At 37.6% G+C, this 23233-nt stretch overlaps 1 protein-coding gene across 2 annotated transcripts in view; it reads left to right on the top strand.

Annotated features, from left to right (window-relative positions):
• The window catches only part of Xrn1 (5'-3' exoribonuclease 1), a 101973-nt gene that overhangs the window by 11159 nt on the left and 67581 nt on the right, over positions 1–23233 (top strand). For both annotated transcript variants that reach the window (XM_075964967.1, XM_075964968.1), the window contains exons 4-15: positions 4003–4112; positions 4214–4324; positions 6239–6321; positions 9067–9154; positions 9240–9408; positions 11868–11935; positions 12264–12401; positions 13644–13710; positions 13950–14055; positions 16271–16360; positions 18834–18990; positions 21864–21983. In XM_075964967.1, coding sequence (XP_075821082.1) covers positions 4003–4112; positions 4214–4324; positions 6239–6321; positions 9067–9154; positions 9240–9408; positions 11868–11935; positions 12264–12401; positions 13644–13710; positions 13950–14055; positions 16271–16360; positions 18834–18990; positions 21864–21983 — 1307 coding nt within the window. The remainder of the gene's footprint in view (positions 1–4002; positions 4113–4213; positions 4325–6238; positions 6322–9066; positions 9155–9239; positions 9409–11867; positions 11936–12263; positions 12402–13643; positions 13711–13949; positions 14056–16270; positions 16361–18833; positions 18991–21863; positions 21984–23233) is intronic.

The following is a 23233-nucleotide window of genomic DNA, read 5'->3' as shown; positions in this document are numbered from 1 at the left end:
TCTAGGCTAACTCTCGCACCTGGACTAGCCCATTTCTTATCATCTGTATAGCACCGGTCTTACCGGGAAGATTCTAGCCTAAGTCCATCCTGGGTCGGAGCTTCATAGCGTGCATCTTCCCTGGAGCGGGGAGCATGGCGTCTCTCTGAGGCGTCTGCTCCCGAGAGGAGAGCTGTCGAGTCTGACCTCACTTCCTCTTCCTCCCAGCGTTTTGTTCTGTCTACTTCTCCCACCTATCTTCTAACCAATGAAATGGGCCAAGGCAGTTCCTTTATTAGCCAATGACCTTCCTCCATCATTTCCCCTTTTTCGGTTTAAACAAAAAAAAAAATGCTTTAACTTTAACATAGCAAAATTACATATAACAAAAGAGTTATCAAGTACAAGTTACATTAATCTTTATCATAACTAAGGAAAACTATAACTGACTATTCTTAACTCCATCAAAGACTCCAGAAAGATACAATACTACATAAGCAAACAAGAAAAAAGCAACTTTTAAAACTCTAGAAATGACAGAGACATCTCACTGCCTGGACAGTCACCCAAAGTTCCTCTGTACCGTTGGGGCATCCATCTTCAGCCTTCAGGCCCATGGTATCCAGCAGACATTTACATAAAGCAGGAAAATTCAAAGTCAGTTCAGTCACTATCTGTTGTGTCCTGCAGAATGCCTCGCAGACTCTTTCATATATCAGGAGCCCCGAAAGATCATCTCACCTTAGGCAAGTTCAGTAGTCCTCTCTCTGCGGGTTCTCTGTGTCCAGTTTATGCAATAGTCCAGGCAAGAGCAGTTTCTTGCCCAAATGGCTATCAAACTCCATAAAGATCCTCTTCGATACCCATCTTCTTCCTGAAGTAGATTGGTGCTGCCAGGAGCAGAGTGTCTCATTGTCATGAAAAACCCTAAGTTATTAAAACGTTTAAAATGCCATATTCTATAACCTTTGAAAATATGAAAAATGCCTATCTAAAATATATCTATGCACATCTAGAAAATCTTAACTAACATGACTACAAACTTGACTATTATAATTATCTATTAACTACCTATATACATTACTTTTTTAAATGAACTACACAATCACAATACCTTAATAAAGATCAGAAATACATATACATATAACAAAATTGACCGTAAATCTCTATCAATAAAGCAAAATCTATACTAATGCAAATTATTCATACCTATATTATATCACCCTTTAAATGTAAAAGAACATTTATAAACAATATTTTGGGAACATGGGCGCAGTTTTTTCTCTCCAAACTGCTTCCTGCTGAATGGGGGCGTCGTTAATTAGGTCTTTCATGGTATAACCTGTGTGCCAGGGTCATCTCAGTTGGCAGTTGAGCGAAGTAATTTTCTGAAGGTGTTCACACCAACCCTTCAGGAGGGCGTGGTCCATCATACCAAATCTGGATAGATGCAATCCACAAGGTCTGATCCTCTGCGAAAACAAAAGAAGAATCTCTTTTCCAAAGTATCATATCCTTAGATCCAAATTCTGAAATCATACCCTCATGATATCCGTTCTGGTTCCACTTGGCAGCCCATATAATGAAATGTCTCTCTGTACTTAGCTCCTTCACAGTCAAAAATTTTAAAGAAAACACAATGTACATAATCCAGACTCTCTGTAAATTTTCCATTTTTACATGGCTTATTTTTCTTTATTTCTTTTAATCTCTTAACTATCTGTACTCTGTCTCTTTAAAGACTTTACCTTTTTTTTTCAAACCATTAACTTTATCTCTATATTCTTTTTTTTTTCTCTCTCCCAAGCCTACGTACATTCATCCAACAGTGTGACTCATTTAGTGGTCTGAATCTGTCCTATTGTGAATCTGCAATTTTTTACTATCCAGGAACACTTTTGATTTGTGCCTTTAAATCACTAGGCGCTTAAGAATCTAAGCTGTGACATTCCTAGGTTAACTTTTTGCTTTTTGAGCGCATATCTTTGACCTGGAATAACCCTGTAGACCAGGCTGTCTTTGAACTCTCAGAGATCCGCCTGTCTCTGCCTCCCAGGCATTGGGATTAAAGGTGTTTGCTACTACACCTTGAACTCACAGAGATCTGTTTGTCTCTGCCTTTTAGGCACTGGATTAAAGGCGTGTGCTACCATACCCAACTACTCTCTTTCTTCCTTATTTTTGTTTTTACTTTAAGAACTTGAACTTTTAGTCTGCATATATTTTCAACACGCTGTAAACCATTTAGAAATTTTCATTGTCTTTGAATCTCTCTTTACTGTATCTCTCTCTTTTTCTGACCACAAGAGCCTTTAATTTACCAAGCAATCTCAGTAGGACTAAAGGCGTGGCTTTGCCGACTAGATGTAGCCCATTCCTTAGCTTTCCAGCCTCGTGGCATTTCAAGGTCCCTGCCAGCAAGCGAGCTTCAGCAGCCTATGCTTGCAAACCGCATGAACCACCTTCGTAAAAGAGTCAGAGTTTGCCCTGGCAGGATGGCCCAGAAAGCCAGCATTTTTAAACAGCACAGCTTTTTTCCTGCTACGGCTTAAAACCGAAAAGCATGCGTTCAGCTTTTCGTCAACACCATTTAAGTGTTTCGTGGCAGGACCTCTTAATGAGCTGCAGGCTTTGCAGCTGAAGCTGAGTCAGGAAGCCTCTCTTAGATGAGGCGCTTGCTTGCCTCTAGCAAGCAGAGCAGACCCAAGAAATTGCCATAAGAAACATGCTTTACTCTATTCTTTTCCAAGCTTTCTCAGGCTTTCTGTGGACTCAGTTAGCCACACGTCTGGGCGTCATTTGTAGTAGTATGGAGCGGCGGGGCTGCGTCCCCAACACCCCAGCCGCCTGCTCGGCTAGCTTTTGCCCCAAAATAACAACACACAAACTGCATTCATTTAAACACTGCTTGGCTCATTTCTACCTAGCCTCTTCTAGGCTAACTCTTGCACCTGGACTAGCCCATTTCTTATCATCTATATAGCACCGGTCTTACCGGGAAGATTCTAGTCTAAGTCCATTCTGGGTCGGAGCGTCATAGCGTGCATCTTCCCTGGAGCGGGGAGCATGGCGTCTCTCTGAGGTGTCTGCTCCGGAGAGGAGAGCTGTCGAGTCTGACCTCACTTCCTCTTCCTCCCAGCGTTTTGTTCTGTCTACTCCTCCCACCTATCTTCTAACCAATGAAATGGGCCAAGGCAGTTCCTTTATTAGCCAATGACCTTCCTCCATCACCTGTGAAATAAAGGCAGAAGATCAGAAGTTTGGGGATATCTGTAGCTTATGGTGAGTTTAAGACTAACCAGGACTATAGACACTATTTTAAAAAAGAAAACAATACAATTTATTAATAATATAAATGAACAATAATAGTTATTGTTGGCAGTCTAATTAAAATTACATGCCATACACACACGCACACACACACACATATATATATACACACACATACACACACAGACACACACACATATATATATATATACACACACATACATACACTTCAGGATCTAGAAGACGATTCAGTGGGTAAAAGCAAAGCACTTTCCGCACAAGCTGACCTGTGCTCAAAGCCCAGAACCCGTGGACAGAGGGTAGAGTGAACTACAAATACTGCCCCCTATCCTCCACATGTGTGCCATGGCATGCGTATGCTTACCCTCACAAATACACACCATACACAGACATAATAAATAAAATTAATAATATGCTTAGGAATCCAGCAAAAATGTAGGAAGTTGGAGTTAGAGTTCATACTGCTCCTAGGTAAATACTTAAAGCACAGTCTGCAGATGGTGGAAAACTCATGCCTGCTTTTGTGACACTGACTCCGTTTGAGATTGCTGGTGACTTTTGAAGCATTGGAGATACTTGCTGGGGACACGTTCAGTTGCTTGCTTGCAGGATAAACAAGACAGCTTTGGGCTTGTTTTGAAGATACTGAGTATATGTTGTTACTGGGAACTTAACTGTTTTTGCTATTTTCATCTTTCTCAGATTAACCTTTTTAAAACTTTTTGTTTATAGGGACTGAATTCATGGCCAGGTTGCATGAACATCTGAAGTATTTTGTAAATATGAAAATTTCCACTGACAAATCATGGCAAGGTGTTACCATCTACTTCTCAGGCCATGAGGTTAGCATCTTTTTTCATCTAAAAAATGTTTTAAAGTTTAAATTTTTTTAAAAGTTTGAAGCATAGTATATCACCACCTTGTTTTTAAACATTGTTTTTAGACTCCTGGAGAAGGAGAACATAAAATCATGGAATTTATCAGATCAGAGAAAGCAAAGCCAGATCATGATCCAAACACCAGACACTGTCTTTATGGCTTAGATGCTGACTTGGTAGGTATAACACTCACCTGTTGTTACAAGCTTCTGTCGTAGAACTAAATGCTAAGAGATGGAGTTTTTAATGCAGGAAGTTCACTGGCTGTAGCACCGAATACAGAAGGCTATGATAGCTACATTTGCCATTATCTAAGTTCTATAGAATTGGGGAGATAAGCTTTGTTTGTTTGTCATAGACTATAAATAACTGATATTGGTATAGTCTACAAATCTGAGCAACCCTAGTTCTATGAGTATGGTGCTGAAAAGGAAATACTGAAGCCAATGAAAGATGACTATTTTACCTAGGGCCATGAAAATGTCGTAATTCACAGCTCCATGCCTCAAATACCTTTTATGAGTATTTTGCCTACATGTATGTATGTGTATCATGTATGTGTATGTATTTGTATCATCTGGTGCCTGAGGGGTGCATTGGATTCCCTGGAACTGGAGTTAAGGATAGTCATGAGTCTAGGTACCTGGAACTAAACTTGGGTCCTCTGCAAGAGCAGTAAGCCCCAGATCCCATTACAGATGGTTGTGAACCACCTTTGCAGTTGCTGGGAATTGAACTCAGGACCAGTGCTTTTAACCTCAAACAGTTGAGCCATCTCAAACAGTATCCCTAGTACATAAACTGGCTTTTTAGAACCCATCCCTTATGGAGGGAGACCCTGTTTAGCCTAGATACAGGGAGGAGGGCCTTGGTCCTGCCTCTAGTGATGTGACAGACTTTGTTGACTCCCCGTGGGAGACCTCACCCTCTCTGAGGAGTGAGTGGGGGTGGGGTGGGGTGGGAGAAAGGGAAAGGTGGGGAAAGTGGGAGGAGGGGACGGAGAGGGAACTGGGATTGGTATATACAATTTAAAAAAAAAATTGTTTAGAAAAAAAAAGAGCAGTAAGTTCTCTTTAACTGCTGTATCTCCAGCTCCTATCAGAGAAGTCTTCATACTAACCAAAACTAGACAAGCAAGCTACTATAATGAGCTCCCTTGTGCCCTTAAATTACCTTAAGTTTTTTGTTTGGTTGAGTTGGTTTGGTTTTTTAAGACAGGGTTTTTTGTATGCATCCCTGGCTGTCCTGGAACTCAATCTGTATACAAGGCTGGCCTCGAACTCAGAGGTCTGCCTACCACTGCCTCCCAAGTGCTGGGAGAATAAGGCAAGTTTCTTTAAGTATTAATTTACTTAAATTTAATGTAGTCATTTGCCTCTTTTCAATCAGGATGGGTTATTGAAGCAAATTCCATACACTGTTTTTACTTAATAAATATATATTTTTGAAATATTTTTATGAACAAGTTTTTAAGGTACTTAACCACAATGCCATTATTACACATATAATAATAATTGCTTAAGATAAATAACCACATCTCCTGATTGGTTCATAAATGTTTCGTTTTGTTTTGTTGTTTGAATAAGAATTTAAAGAAGCAATATGTATTACCATTGATTCACATGTTAACTAGACTTTTGAGATCACTGAGAGAATACAACATAGAAGAAAATTAAAGTGCCCTTTTCCATTTGGGAATGGATTTTCATATTAATGTTACCCTGACCTCTAAGTATCTTCTGTATTTGTGAAGCATGGAAAAGTTGCTGCTTCTAATTTCTAATCCCTGTAAGAATTTGCAAAAATCCAGAGAACATTTTGTGATTTACATAAGGAGGAGTGTTCGGGAGGGGGAGGGGAGGATGCAGTGTCAGTCACGAGGCTCCTGGGCTCTAAGGTGAGCATAGCTCCACTAAAGTGTGCTCTCTTGATTCCGCCCGTGCGGAATTTGATTTTGCATATTTGATTTTGATTTTTACATTGTGACTTTAAAATTGTTCTCTGTATAGAAATTTTATGAAGTTGCTTTTGTAAACCTAATGGTATGGACAAAGGTAGACTAGAAATATTTCATAATTATTTTTCAACAGATCATGCTTGGATTAACAAGTCATGAGGCACATTTTTCTCTCTTAAGAGAAGAAGTTCGGTTTGGTGGAAAAAAAACACAAAGGTAAATGAGATGTTGGAAGAAGGAAGAAAGTGAAGCACGGCTAGCAGTCCTTACAGATGGGCTCTGCAGATGTTTCCTCTAACTCATGGGTGCCAACTTCGGTGTAGTTCAGCTATCTTTTTCTTTTATTGCCTATGCTTTTAATGTCTGTAGTATTCAAGAAAACACTGTCAAATCTAATGTCATAAAGTTTACCCCTATGTTTAATTCTTTAAGTTTTGTGGAGGGTTTGTTCTGCTGTTTGGGGCTTTGGTTATTTTTGCAGTGCTGGGCTTGAATCTCAGCTGCTGAGACATGCCCTGCTCTGAGTTACGTAGTTTTAGCTTACATAGTTAGATCATTGATCCGTTTGAATTAATATTTGTATATAGTATGAGGTACAAGTCCAACTCCGTTCTTTGTATTTGTTTTTGTATCACTATTTGTTGAGAAAACTGTCCTTTCCTTATTGAAGGTCTTGGTTCCTTATTGAAAATCATTTGCTCATGTACACAAAGTTTTGGTTCTTGCATTTTCTACTTTATTCTTTGTAGTAATATACTTAGTCTAATATACCTGTCTTCATACCATTTCTGGTGTATTCATGTAGATTTTAATGTGATTAACATTGAAATCAAGAAGAATGAAACCCCAACATATATTCTTTTTTTTAAATCTATTAATTATGTATACAGGTTTCTTCCTGCATGTATGCCTGCATGCCAGAAGAGGGCACCAGACCCCATTACAGATGGTTGTGAGCCACCATGTAGTTGCCGGGAATTGAACTCAGGACCTTTGGAAGGGCAGGCAGTACTCTTAACCACTGAGCCATCTCTCCAGCCCTTTATATTCTTTTTTCAATATTATATTGTACAGTTATAGTCTCTAAAGCTTGGTGGTTTTTTGATTTTTTTTTTTAAGGATAGATTTTCGTATTTTTGTGAAAATCATCATTGGGATTTTGATAGGGGTAGCTTTAAGAAAGATCTAAGAAATGTGTATATCTTTTACAACATCTTGATACTGAGCCTTTTAATCCATGTGCATACATTTTGTGTCTCCTTTTAATTTCTTTCAAAAATATTTTGTGGTTTCTCTGATATACTCCTTGGTTAAGTTTATTTCTAACTATTCAACTCTTCTGGATGCCATTTGTATATGGAATCATGTTTTTCAGATTTTTTACTTTATTTTAGGTGCATGAGTGTTTTGCTTGCATACATGTACATACACCACATGCATGTATGCTGCCCACCAAAGCTAGAGGAGGATGTCAGATCCTGTAACTAGAGTTACAGATTGTTATGAACCACCATGTGGGTTCTGGGAACTGAACCCAGGTCCTCTTAATTTCTGAGCCTCCTTTTAAGCCCCTGAAATAATTTTCTTTATTTTCTTTTGGTTTGTCCTTTGATGGTGTATAGAAGTACTACCTATCTTGTTCCCTGTAGATGTTTTATTTGTTTATTAGCACTAATATGTTTTTATGTATTCTATGGAGTTTTCTGTATGTAGAATCACACCATCAGAAAACAGATAAAATTGTGCTTATCCCTTTCCAATTTTAATTCCATTTCTTTATCTTTCCTGCCTCATTGCCCTGGCTAGGAGTTAAACAACAGTGTTGAATAGCTATGGTGTGTTGAATAACTGTGGTAAAGTAGGTATCCTTGTCTTATTCCTGGTCTTAGGAATAATGTTTTCACTCTATAATGTTAATTATGTGTTTTCATAAATGACCTTTGTTATATTAAGGAAATTTATCCATAGCTCTTTCTCTCTTTTTTTAAGAGTATATTTTACATTGTGTTTGTGTGTGTGTGTGTGTGTGTGAGAGAGAGAGAGAGAGAGAGAGAGAGAGAGAGAGACAGAGACAGAGAGAGAGACAGAGAGAGAGACAGAGAGAGAGAGAGACAGAGGTAAAGAGAGATAGGAAGAATGAATGTGTGCGCACACACACATGCAGTGCCGTGCCACAGTGGAGGTCAGAGGACAACCTGTAGAAGTAGGCTCTGGAGATCAAACTCAGGTCTTCAGACCTAATGGCAAGTATCTTTGCCCAGTGAGCCTCCTGCTAGCCCACTCTCTCTTAATTTTAAGACAGTTTCTTTCTATAGGCCAAGCTTGCCAAAACTCTATGTACACCAGGTTGGCCTCAAACTCATAATCCTTCTGCCTCTGCCTCCTGAGTACTTGCATTTCAGGTGTTATCATGGGAGAGTGTTTAATATTGCTAAATGCCTTCTCTGTAAAATGGTCACAGAAAATTTTCCCCTACACTCTCTTCATGTGCTATATGATACTGGTTTCTTATGTTGAACTACCCTTGAATTCTTGCCATAAATCTTGCTTATGTATTATCTATTTAAATATGTTACTGTCCCCTAATATTCTTCTTTATAGCTAAACTTGGAGTATAAGCCAACAGAGTGTCCTATCAATGCAAGAGATAAACTTCATTCCATAAATTTAAAAGTGTATGTCCACACTCACACACCCTTACTAATTTATACACTTCCTACAGTGACTAGTTTCTATATGTATTGTGTATTTAGACCTTATGAGTTCTTCCACCAAAAGTATAATGTAAACCAGTCATTTTTAACTTTATCATGTTTCACCCATTATGATGGCATTCTCAGATAATTGTATATAAATTACATGCTTTAAATATAAGAATTACCTCTTAATGATAATTTTTACTTAGCCATTGCTTCCTTTTGAAGTTGGACCACTCTGTTTTGATCACTTGACTAATTGCAGGGTATGTGCACCAGAAGAAACTACGTTTCACCTCCTACACTTGTCTTTAATGAGAGAGTATATTGATTATGAATTTTCAGCATTAAAAGTGAGTATTAATATAGCCATGGACCTCAGCTTTTTACCTACAGACATTTCTATAGGATTTCAGTTTATTCTCCATTTTGTCATAGGAAAAGATCACATTTGAATATGATATTGAAAAAATCATAGATGATTGGATTTTGATGGGATTTCTTGTTGGCAATGATTTTATCCCTCATCTACCTCATTTACATATTAATCATGATGCATTGCCTCTTCTTTATGGAACATACATTGCCATCCTGCCAGAGCTTGGAGGTAAGACCTCACTTTACTCCTAATTTAGTACCAACTCACCCTAAAGATTTCCCTCTCTTTGTTAGATTTTTGCCTGCATGACTAAATTAGGATAACATTGTGGGTTTCTTTTAATCAAGTGGCAGGCACTGAGGTTGTTGTTTTCAGTGGTCACTAAAGAAACTGACTACAGGTAAATAGCCTCACTCACTAAATAACTAAAGTCACCTCCATTTCCTTAAGAAAACCAGCAGACCTCATTAGTTTCATTTCATGCTGTTTATATTTCGTCGTAGAAATCCAGCTGTTCTAAATGTACCTGAAAGTATTCAATAGGAACCACAATTTTTTTTCAGTTAAAATGGAAAATTTGTAAACAATTCCTCTACAGAAAATTATTCCTTACCTTTTTCTCTTTTTTTTTTTTTGAGACAGAGTTTTATTGTGTATCCTCAGATTGGCCTCCAAATCAAAATCCTGCCACAGCCTATATAACCTCAATATGATAGGTTACAGGTGTGCACCTCTGCAGCCAGCTACACCTTTTCTTACATTAGCATGTCAAATTGAATGATCCAGATAGGCTGTAACACACGTGGTGCTGTTACAGATGTGATCCAGATAGAATATAACACTGTTATAGTCTGTTATGGTGCTGTTACAGATGTGATCCAGATAGACTGTAACACACGTGGTGCTGTTACAGTTGTGATCCAGATAGGCTGTAACACACATGGTGCTGTTACAGTTGTGATCCAGATAGAATATAACACTGTTATAGTCTGTTATGGTGCTGTTACAGATGTGATCCAGATAGGCTGTAACACACATGGTGCTGTTACAGTTGTGATCCAGATAGAATATAACACTGTTATAGTCTGTTATGGTGCTGTTACAGATGTGATTCAGATAGACTGTAACACATGTGGTGCTGTTACAGTTGTGATCCAGATAGAATATAACACTGTTATAGTCTGTTATGGTGCTGTTACAGATGTGATCCAGATAGACTGTAACACTCGTGGTGCTGTTACAGATGTGATCCAGATAGAATATAACACTGTTATAGTCTGTTATGGTGCTGTTACAGATGTGATCCAGATAGACTGTAACACTCGTGGTGCTGTTACAGATGTGATCCAGATAGAATATAACACTGTTATAGTCTGTTATGGTGCTGTTACAGATGTGATCCAGATAGACTGTAACACTCGTGGTGCTGTTACAGATGTGATCCAGATAGAATATAACACTGTTATAGTCTGTTATGGTGCTGTTACAGATGTGATCCAGATAGACTGTAACACTCGTGGTGCTGTTACAGATGTGATCCAGATAGAATATAACACTGTTATAGTCTGTTATGGTGCTGTTACAGATGTGATCCAGATAGACTGTAACACTCGTGGTGCTGTTACAGATGTGATCCAGATAGAATATAACACTGTTATAGTCTGTTATGGTGCTGTTACAGATGTGATCCAGATAGACTGTAACACTCGTGGTGCTGTTACAGATGTGATCCAGATAGAATATAACACTGTTATAGTCTGTTATGGTGCTGTTACAGATGTGATCCAGATAGACTGTAACACTCGTGGTGCTGTTACAGATGTGATCCAGATAGACTGTAACACACATGGTGCTGTTACAGATGTGATCCAGATAGACTGTAACACACGTGGTGCTGTTATAGATGTGATCCAGATAGACTGTAACACACATGGTGCTGTTACAGATGTGATCCAGATAGGCTGTAACACACGTGGTGCTGTTACAGATGTGATCCAGATAGAATATAACACTGTTATAGTCTGTTATGGTGCTGTTACAGATGTGATTCAGATAGACTGTAACACACGTGGTGCTGTTACAGATAGGTTGGAAATGTGGAAGCATTGTTACTACATAACCCATAATTTCCAGTATTTTGCTTCATTGCCTAAAATACAGTAATATAAAGGTTATAAGAACTAAAGCTGGTTTTTAGACAGTAAAACAGAAGCTTTTCTTTGCTAAAAGGATTAATCAGCTGTAGTGATATTTTATTTGTATTTTAATAAATACTACTTGACTCAAGATCAGAGAGTAAAATAGCCCCACTGGTCAGCCTTACAGACCAGGCAGCAGTAATACACACCTTTAATCCCAGTAGCCACATTAGTTAGCCATAGAAGCCGGGCGGTAGTGGTGCACACCTTTAATCCTAGCCCTAGAGAGGAATATAATACAGGAGGAGACAGCTCCTAGTCTCAGTCTCATTCTGAGATTTCTGGAGGCAGGATCGCCATTTCAGACTAAGGTAGAGGTAAGAGCCAGTGGCTGGCTATTTTGCTTTTCTCACTTCAGGTTGAACCCCAATTTCTGTCTCTGGGTTTTTATTAACCATGCTACACTCAGCAGTTTGTTGAAAGAATTTTATAGAGCTATTAGAAACTAGTATCAGTTTATACTACAAGTTTAGATTTGGTTCATTTTAGGTTACATTAATGAAAGTGGACATCTCAACTTACCTCGATTTGAGAAATACCTTGTGAAACTATCAGATGTAAGTAACAACAGGGTTTTTTTTTTCCTATCCTGGGGGAGCTATAAATGGTCATTAATCATTTAGTTAATGCCAGGGGTGAAAAACTCTAGCTTTGTTCTGATTGTTCATTCTATATAATTTCATTTGAATTATTTCATTTTAGTTACTTACGTCTAATTTTTAGAGTTAATGATATTGTATGTGTATATATATAAATATTATCCACATTAATGATATTTTATGTGTGTGTGTGTGTGTAAACATTCTCCTAATTTTCTATACTCCAGAAATTTAGTTTGTATTCTTTCACGTTTAAGTCATTTTAAAATTCAACTATTTTCGTCAGTTTGATCGAGAGCACTTCAGTGAAGTTTTTGTGGACCTCAAGTGGTTTGAAAGCAAAGTTGGTAACAAGTATCTCAACGAAGCAGCAGGTGCAGCAGCCGAAGAAGCCAGGAACTGTAAGGAAAAGAGAAAATCAAAGGTAACCAGTTTCTGGTGTTCTTTTTCTTTTTCTTTTCTCCTTCTTTTGTTTTTTAGCTATGGTGATAAAACTAATATTCCTTGTTTTCAGTGTCCTTGGTTTTCAGGGCTTGTTTGTTCTCATTTTTTCTTCTCCACAAGCATCTAGAATTGTTTTGGTTTCTTTCTCTCTCTGTTTCTGTCATATCATAAGTATGTATTTAAGAAAAATGAGTTTCTTATTTTTGCTTCTTAGGAATAGCATTTTCCTCTATTGGGAAGCCAATAAATGGGGCTGGAGAGTTTGCTCAGCAGTCCAGAGCTGGTAGAGGCCAGAATAGTATAAGGAAAAACTAATGGGAGTCACTGCCGGTAGCTAGGCTGTCAGAAACACAAGAGGAAGAGTTAAGATCATAAAACTAAAAACAGGTGGGCAGAGCATGGAAGATACGTAGGTTAGGAGATGACAAGATTCAGAGATTCAGAAGTGCTCAAATGGATTCCAGCTTAGACAGACTGCATTAGTAGCAGTTCAAAATTGGTGTCTAACAATGTTAAACTGGTAAACTGAAAAAATCATTTCATTCTTGTTTATATTGTAATTGATAAATTTTTAAGTAGTCTTGGTCTTTGTAAACAGAGGCGACACTTTTGTTTCCCAGCCATCCATTCCTGAGTCATCACACAGCTTATATTAATTACAAACTGTTTGGCCTATTAGTTCATGCTTGTTATTAACTAGCTCTTAAAACTTAATCTATTTCTATTAATTTATATTTTACCACGAGGCTCCTGGCTTGTTACCTCACATCTTGCTTCCACAGTGACTACTGGTGTCTCCCTGACTCTGCCTTCTTTTCCCCTATATATGTTTGGCTTTTCTGCCTAACTATATTCTGCCTTGCCATAGACCAAAGCAGTTTCTTTATTAACCAATGGTAGTAAAACATTCACAGCATACAGAAAGACATCCCACAGCAGGTCTTGGTACATATAATCAAATATACTTTTTACATTAGTGAGAATCATGTATTATATGTCAGTTCTATAACAAAAATGTATTATTTTATAAAACAATTGATAACCAAAAAAAAAAAACCATACAGTTTCAGGGGTTTTATCTTGTTTTTAAAGTAGTATGCTACAGTGTATTCTTTAAAGATCATTTCAGTTGTATTTAGTTTTTTTTCTAATCTCCTTTTTACATGTCTGACTTGGAAACACATCTTACTGTTCATCTTATGATGATTTATAATTTTTATAGGGCCAGGAAAATTCTTTAAGCTTGGCTGCTTTAGACAAAAGTGAAGGTGAAGTAGTAGCTTCTGAAGGTGAGTACATATGTGTTTAATGTTATATCTTCTGAAGGTGAGTATATACTGTGTTTAATGTTATTTCTTTGACACATAGTTGTTTCTCTTTTCCTTTATTAGTATTAACCCTGCAATATTGGATTGGATAAATTCCCATGATAGTTTATAAGTATCAATTTTGATATGCATTGATCACAACATTAGATAAAAAACAATATTCATATTTATCAGTTACATCTTTCTGGTTTTTCTCACAGATAATTTTGAAGATGAGACTGAAGATGATGATCTGTTTGAAACTGAATTTAGACAATATAAGAGAACATACTATATGACAAAGATGGGAGTCGATGTAGTATCTGAGTATGTTTTTTTTCATTGTTTTTATTTTGCAATAGAAAAAGTAAATTTTGCAGGTCTTCAGAAAACAACATGATTTTAATGAAATATGGGAGACTTATTGGTGTCTTCAATTATGGATTTCATGATAGTGGTTCTGGCATGTGTTCTGTTCCACATAAAATTGCTGCCAAGATGAACTAGGAAGATGAGACTTAGTGGCTAGTATTTGGCGTACTACCTGAGGACCCAGGTTCTCATTTCTAGCATCTGTGTGAATGCCAAGGCAAGTGTGGCAGTCACCTATGGCCCTAGAGCTCGGGAAGATGTCCTGAATGTAGAAGCAGGATGTTCCCAGTGCAATCTAGGTAGCTAGACTAGCCAAATTGGTGACCTCTGGGGTCAACAAAAGGCCCTTCCTCAACATATAAGGTGGAGAACAATTGAGGAAAATACCCAGCATCAGTCTCTGACCTCTGCAGACAAGGACACATGTACACAAGCACCTTCACACAGACATATACACCCACACATATGCAAGCATGCACATCACACATGCAGAAAATTACTTAAGATTTAATTACCAAATAGTAACATCCTTATACATATTAAGATATTTAAAATGCTAAAAAATAAAAAGTAATCTAAATATCCAACAAATGGACTAAGGATACACTTCAGTGCTTTCTGTGAGGCCCCAAGTTTGATTTCCAATATCAGAAAAGATAAAACTAATAAATGTCTAAGATTCAACATGGTAGCAAGTGACTGTAATCCCTTAGGAAATACCCAGGAAGCAGAGGCAGGAAGACTGCCACGAGTCTGAAATTGAAAATTTTAACATAAGTGAGTTCCAAGTTAGTCTTGGCTACATTACAAGAATCTGTTTCAGAGGGGCTGGAGAGATGGCTCAGAAGTTAAGAGCATTGCCTGCTCTTCCAAAGGTCCTGAGTTCAATTCCCAGCAACCACATGGTGGCTGACAACCATCTGTAATGAGATCTGGCACCCTCTTCTGGCGTGTGGGCATACATGGAAGCAGAATGTTATATACTTAATAAATAAATAAATCTTTAAAAAAAAAAAAAGAATCTGTCTCAGAAATAACCAAATAATTTTTTTTAAGTCTAATAAGAAGCACCATTATAGAGCCGGGGGTTGTGACACTTGAGTATAGTCAGGAGGCCAAAACAGAAGGTGGAAGTTGATAACCAGATCTTGTCTTTCATAAAGGAAGACTCTGGCTCATCATCGCTCCTCTCCCCATCTCCAGAATCTGCACAGCTATTCGATGGTGTTTGCAAAGAGTTCCCCACAACTCAGAAAGATGCTTATAACCTAAAGACAGGAAACACAATCACACATGATTATAATATACGCATTCATTGCGTGTACTTTTTTTAATTGGGTAACTTTGGTCTAGTAGTGCATAACCGGAGCTATTTGGAAAGCTGAGCCCATAATATCGCTGAATCCCAGAAATTCACAGGGCAAGGGCAAGATAGCATGGCCTCGTCTCAGCAGTGACTGAAAAGCAGCAGATGGAAATGACGAGGAATTGCTAGAAGGTGATAAGAATAGTTTTCTCCATTATCCAGATTTTTAACAATCAGGAAATACTTGTCTGAAGTAAGAAAGTATTCTGTATCAGGCTAAAAACCACATCTACCAAGAGAATTAACTCCTGAAAATTGTCTCATGACCTCCACACAAGTATATGCCATACAAATATACACATAACACATATAAATTGATAATAGAACATTTTAAAGATATATGCATACCTACCAGAAATAGATAAGAAATTTCTAAGTGATTATTTTTGACTTTAGGCTATGGCTTGCTTTGTTTTACCCAAATCTAGAGGGATCTTGTTCAGAACATATAGCACTTTTTAAAAGGGTTTGTAAATACTATTGCCAGATTTCTAAGAACTCGGGGCTTACGCTCATTCCCACTATTTAGGAGAGTGATAATACCACTTTGTGGAAAGGTCGGTAGGTGAGTCTTCAAACATTAGGCAAAACTATGTCATAATGACAACTTAAGCATGCATATCCGATTTAACTGTATTGATAGTTGGCTTAGGAAACTGTAAACAGCCTTTCATGTGACAAGATGGAATTGTAAATATTTTGCAGTTTTTCTGTTTATAATGTTTAGGTATTAAAAATACACTGAATATATTGGTCTGTCTTCAGAAAACAACATTGTTATGAAAATGCCCCTTTCTGTTTCAGTGAGTTTCTGGCTGATCAAGCTGCTTGTTATGTTCAGGCTATACAGTGGATCTTACACTATTACTATCATGGAGTCCAATCCTGGAGCTGGTAAAGACATCTCATTTTATAATGGTTCCTACTATTAGAGTCTCATTTAAACATCTCTTTTCCTTTTATTTCTACTTAAAAGAATTTTTCATATATGTCTACAGTCAATTTTAAATTAAATATAATCTGTTTTTAAATGAAAATATTTTAAAGACTTTCGACTAAGAGAAATATTTATAGCCCTAGCCTTTGTTAATCTAAAGTTGTAAAATACTTTAGCAGTCTGAGTCAGCATGGGCTTGGGGTGTAGCGTAATAAATCACTTGGATCAGACTCTAGTTGTCCAGTAGGAGAGAATCGTGGATAGAGTTCCATCATAGAACCCCCACCTAGCATGGATGAAGCCTGAGGTTGATTCCTAGTGCCACCAGAAAAGTAAAAATAAGAGAACCCCTTATCATGGCACGATCTTAACAAGTGTTTGCGTTCCAGTGATAGTTACGTGAGGGTGTTTGTAAGAGTCTCCACATTTTTGTGTACTCAAAAACAGTACTCTTTAACAGGAATAATTTCTGAAGAGTCAACTAATATTTGTGACTGAAAAAAAGGCTTTACTTGTGTTAATAAAAAGTAATATTCACCATTTCTCCTCGGTATTGGTCAGCTCTTCTCACTGACAAAAATTCCTGACAGAACAACTTAAAAGAAGAAAGATCATGTGACTCATGGTTTCAGGCTACAGTTTCTGCTCAGCCAGCTCCAATCTCTTTAGGCTATGGTGAAACAAAGTGTCATGCATGGCAGGGTGGACATGGAGAGCAAAGTTGATATTTCATTGTAACTAGAAAGTAGAAAGATAAGGAAGGCTGGGACAAGATACAACCCCTCAGGACATGTCCCTGTGGCCCAAATCCAATAGTCCCATCTCTCTAAAGTTTCTAGAACCTCCCAAATAGCCCAGCAGGTCGGAACCAGGCTTCTGTACATGAGTAGTAGGGGGTGATCTGATCCTAGCCAATTACATCTGCTCATTCACTAAAATGGGAGAATAACATCCAGATGTGGCAGCTTGTATCTGATCCCAGGCTGGAGGATCACCACAAGTTCAAGGTCAACTGTTAAACATAGCAAGATCTTGCCTCAAAAAGAAAGAGGAAAGAAAAACCCTCCAACTATAAGGCACCCTATAGTAGAGACTGCTGTGAGCATAATCAGGAAGCTCGCAACAGTGCAGAATGATGTGGCATTAGGTGTTCGTTCACTTATTAGCCAGCTTTGAAAGGAAATTCTTACGTTCTCAGGCCTCTCTTAAAAACAATCGAAGTTTAAAGATATGATCCTTATTTGTTATTTTAGAAGGCTAAATGCCAGTAATTGCTGTTTAATTGCCAAGCAGTAAAATTAGGGACTTCAAAACCATATTTTCATATACTTGAAGTAAACATCGTTTTTACTTGCCACAGATGAAATTAAAGCTCAGAAAACCAAAGTAATCATCCCAAAAAGCCAAGCCATGCCTATCTGTTTAGAACATCAGTGTATTTACACTATTTCACATACCATTCTGACTTCTAAACTTTCCTATCTAGAACAGCTGAATGCCATAATTAGGAATGTGGAAGTCTCTCAGGCAAGCAAGTTGGCTAGCAGGTAAAGGAACTTGCCACCAAGCCTGACAACCTGAGTTCAGTCACTGGGGCCCACATGATAGAGAGAGCTTACTCCCACAAATCTCTGACCTCCACACACCTGTACAGCCCCATAAACAAACTAAATAAAATTTTTAAAAAATTTAGTCTTTCCTTTTCCTTTCTTGCTCTATATCCTGAGTGTCTGCCTCCCTGTGTCCAGTGATTCAGACACCTGTAGCATATTGAAATATTTTTAATTTTATGTTCAAAGGCTTATTAGAACATGTCTATAATTAAAGATAGAAAGATATTATAAACAAAATGTATGTGATTGATTTATAGCTTAATCTCTACCACAGATGCAGTGCCATGTACCCTGATTCGAAGATAAGCTTTCTTAGAGTTGACTGATATGGCTGTATGAGCACACACCCCCTGTCCCTCTTAGGGGCTGATTAGAGCTTTGGTGTCAGTATCTACTGAATACTGAGTGCCCGGCCAGTTGCAGAGAGGTCCCAGGTTCAAGTGACTAGAATGACGCTTCTGACCACCTCATTGTTCAGTGTATTGATTGAAGGATTTGTGATCTCTACTTGAGACTTAAAAAGAAACATTCTCAATGCACACTTTAAGAAAGTTGTGAGTTTGAGGCCAGTCCTGCCTTCCTAGGTGAAACCCTGTCTCTTAAGTTCCCACCTATCAAAATATATTTATGAAAATATATTTATTGCTATCATATGAGCTAAGCTTTACAGAGATGCTAATTTCTTATACTCAAGAGATAGAATTATGTATGATACATTTTTAATTATGCCTGTGTATTTTTAAGTAAATGTAGGAAAATGTTCAATATTGGCCATTTTGTATAATGTTTTCAGTTTAAAACACATTTTCTCCCATAGGTATTATCCCTATCATTATGCACCCTTCCTGTCTGATATCCGCAACATCAGCGCTCTTAAAATCCATTTTGAACTGGGGAAACCCTTCAAGCCATTCGAGCAGCTTCTTGCCGTCCTCCCATCAGCTAGCAAAAATTTGCTTCCTACCTGCTACCAGGTAGGTTTTGGAGTTGAATGAGTTTTCTTAATATTCTTTTTTAAGGATTTATTTTTATATGTATGTACATTTCACCTACATAAATGTATGTCTATGTACCTCATCATTCTTGGTGCTCACAGAAGACAGATAAGGGCACTGGATAAGGGAACTGGAGTTATGTATGGTTGTAAACTTCCATATAGGTGCTGGAAAGACAGGGATTTTAACCATTAAACTACCTCTCCAACCCCTTATATAATTGATGTGGGAGTGTCATATATCAATCTGTTGATTTCATTGGTTAAGCAATAAAGAAATTGCTTGGCCCTGATAGGTTAAAACATAGGTGGGAGGAGTAAACAGAACAGAATGCTGGGAGGAAGAGGAAGGGAGTTCAGAGATGCCATGCTCCCCTCTCCCAGGAAGACGCGATAGCTCAGCTCTCTGAGGCACACGCGATGAAGCTCCGACCCAGCATGGATGTAGGCTAGAATCTTCCCGGTAAGCACACCTAGCGGTGCTACACAGATGATTAGAAATGGGCTAAATTAATATGTGGGAATTAGCCTAGAAGAGGCTAGATAGAAATGGGCCAAGCAGTGTTTAAAAGAATACAGTTTGTGTGTTGTTATTTCAGGCATAAGCTAGCCAGGCGGCCGGGGTGCTGGGGACGCAGCCCCGCCGCTCCTATTACTACATATAATTTTTTTTTATTTAATTCTTCATATAAACCTGAAAATACTGCTGCCCAAAATAATTTAATAAATGAATTTTTATTTATCTTAGACAATACTTACTTTGAGTTTTTTGGTTTTTTTTTTGTTTTTTTTTAAGACAGGGTGTTGTAAAGGAGAGGGCCCCTTGTTTGTCCCGGCCACAAACTGGGACAAACTTATACCCAAAATAACCACACAGAAACTGTATTAATTAAAACACTGCTTGACCATTAGCTCTAACTTCTTTTTGGCTAATTCTTACATATTAGTTTAACCCATCTCCATTAATCTGTGTATCACCACATAGCAGTGACTTACCAGAGATTCTAACTGGTATCTGTGTCTAGTGGAGGATTCATGGCTTCTCTCTCTCTGCCCTTCTTCCTCCCAGCATTCAGTTCTATTTTTTCCGCCTACCTAAGTTCACCCTATCAACTAGACCAAGGCAGTTTCTTTATTCATTAACCAATGAAAGCAACACTTAAACAGAAGAACCTTCTACACCAACAGGGCTTCTCTGTGTAACAGTTCTAGTTGTCCTTGGAACTTGCTTTGTAGACCAGGCTGGCCTCAAACTCACTAAGATCTGCCTCCCAAGTGCTAGGATTAAAAGTGTGCACCACTACCACCACCCAGTGAATAAGGGCAATTCTAGTGACTTGTTATCTTACACCAGTGTCACCTCAGGATATATTTAGATTTTTAAGCATTCCAACTATCAAATTGAAGGACCTTTCTCTTACTAATATATTTCACATAATTAGAGAAAGACAGGGTCTCCGAAGCACACTAAACATACTAAGCAGATTATAAAAGTTATTTGGTTTTTGTAGGGTCTGTGTCCGAACTTCTCATTCCATGTCTGGTCCTCTCACAATTTGGAGTAGATGTACATACATAACCCATTGCTCTTAACATTGTCATGCCTCTTCCAGTGCCCTAACCTATACTCAACCCTGGTTTCAGCCTCTGTTTCTTAAATATCTTTAATGTTTTTTGTTTGTTTTTTCCTTCAGCTACATTAAACTTTTCGTAGCATATCACTCTTAGCCAATAAGTATGTTATAATCACATTTGTTGTGTTTGTTTAGTGTTCATGCAATAGCAATTAAATTTTATATTATCATTTTAGGAATATATTACTTCATTTTTTAAATTTATAATCTTCCCTTTCACTTCCCAATCCTTTTTTGCATAAGACATCGGTATGTTTTCTTTGTTTACTTCTTTTATAGAATATAATAAAAATGTTTGCTATCAGACTCTGTTATTAATGATATTGTGGGTCTGTTATTAATGGAATTGTGGGTCTTAGATTTTACTTTTTTCTTTTTAGATTATCTTTGATGCTAGTAATCATATTACTAGAATCCACTGATTAGGGCATGGAAATAAATTGTTAATTTGAGGTTGAAATGGAAAACTCCTAGAAAAATGTGAAAGGAACTGAACTAAACTTGTAAGTAAAGGAACAGAATTTAGGTGGTAGACGTTATAGAGTGAAAAGACAATAGAAAAATAAAAATGTGGCTGACAGGAAGCTCAGCAAATACAGGTACTTGCTGCTTAGCCTGTTGACTTCCATCCCCAGTATCCACACTGCAAGGAGAGAGAGAATGGACTCCAACGGGTTGTCCTCTGACCTCCATACACACCATGATGTAATACAAGTTTCTAAGTAAAGATGACAGAATTAAAACGAATAGTAGCAGGAATGTGGTGGTGTGCACCTATAATCCCAGCATTCTTGAGACTGAGGCTGGAGACTCTTGAGTTCAAGGCAACCTGGATTACTTAAATTCTGTCTCAAGACAGGAATTAAGAGAGAAAGAGAAGTCATTCATAGTAAAAGTAGTTTTGCTCCATAACTAAGTTAAAGAAGCAGGAAAGAAATGAGTATCAAATACAATTGAAATTTTTACAGTTTGCTGAACAAGCTGACACAGGCTTGTAATTCCAACACTGGGGAATCTGCAACCAGGTGGGTCTTAATTTCAAGACCAGGGAGATGCTGTCTCAGAAAAAAGGAAAATTAAAAGGATTCATTTAGTTGGAAGCAATAATGTACCAAATACATTGTTGCAACCTAATAAGGTAAGGAAATGTTCTATATGTTAATGAATAGTTGTAATGATAGTGTCTCTTTTATCTATTTTCCTATTTACATTTTCACAGCATTTGATGACCAGCGAAGACTCACCAATTATAGAATATTACCCACCGGATTTTAAAACTGATCTAAATGGGAAACAACAAGAATGGGAAGCTGTGGTATTAATACCCTTTATTGATGAGGTCAGTATATGAAATAAGTACATATAAACACAGTCTTTTAATGTGTGTATGTGTGTGTACAAGCCAAAGATAACCTTAGGTGTCATTCTTCAGACATCATCCCCTGGTCTAACAGGGGACATACTTTTTTCCATCTACCCAGCACTAGATTCCAAGTGTGTCTACACCACCATGCCCAGCTTTTTACATGGGCAAGCTAGAAACCAAACCAGGTCTTGATGTTTTTTAGCTAATCACTTTACCAACTGAGCTATTTTTCCAGCCCCTATTATTTTTTGTTTTAATGTTTGTCGTTCTAATCGGGGTGAGATAGACTCAAAGTTCATTTAATTGTATTTCCCTGTTGGCTAAGAATGTTGAGCATTTTTTCATATATTAGCTATATTATTTTTATTTGTATCTGTTCTTTTGAGAATTGTCTGGTTAGTCCATTTGTCTACTTATTCATTAATTGTTTTTTTCTACTTAATTTTTGGGGGTCACTTAGTTTCTAGATATTAATCCCCTATCAGATGTATAGTGAGCAAGGACTTTGTCCCACTTTATAGGTTGTCTCTTAACGTTGCAGATGGTTTTCTTTACTGTTATAAACTTGACTCAATCTCCTTGAATTCTTGGGCTTATAGCCTGTGTCCTTAGGGTACTTCCAGAAAATCCTTGCCACCTACTATGTGGGATATGCCTTATTTTTTGGTTTCTAAAGGCTCGAGGTTTATTGTTTGATTATTTATTTGAGATCACTGACTTTCATAGTTGTCCATTCTCATCTTAGGACTCCCTTAGCTGTACCAGAATGCTGTGCCTTCATTTTCGTTTGATTCTAGAACCTTAAATTTCCCCCATGATCTCTTCAATCACCCATTTCATGCCAGCTTATATCATTCAGTTTCCATGTAGTTTCTCTTTGCTGTTAATGTCTAGTATTCCACTATGATCTGATAAGATACAAGGAATTATTCCAGTTCATTTTTGTTGTTGTTGTTGTTGCTTTTTAAGACAGTCTCATAGTCCAGGCTTGCCTTGATTTGCTGTGTAGCTGAGAATGACTTTGAACTCCTGGTCCTTCCAAGTGCTGGATTTACTGGGTATACTACATGTATACCTTGATTCTTTTGTATTTGTGAAGGCTTGATTTGTGGCCAAGAATGTGGTGGGTTTTAGAGAGGGTTCTATGGACTACTGAGAATGTGTATTTGGTATCTCTTGTAGATAGATACCTCATAAGTCCATTTGATCTATGATTTTCTGAA

This window comes from Microtus pennsylvanicus, chromosome 3 (assembly GCF_037038515.1).
Source record: "Microtus pennsylvanicus isolate mMicPen1 chromosome 3, mMicPen1.hap1, whole genome shotgun sequence".
NCBI classification, from domain to species: Eukaryota; Metazoa; Chordata; class Mammalia; order Rodentia; family Cricetidae; genus Microtus; species Microtus pennsylvanicus.
The sequence above is the reverse complement of the archived record's forward strand: the minus strand, read 5'-3'. Positions and strand labels throughout refer to the sequence as shown.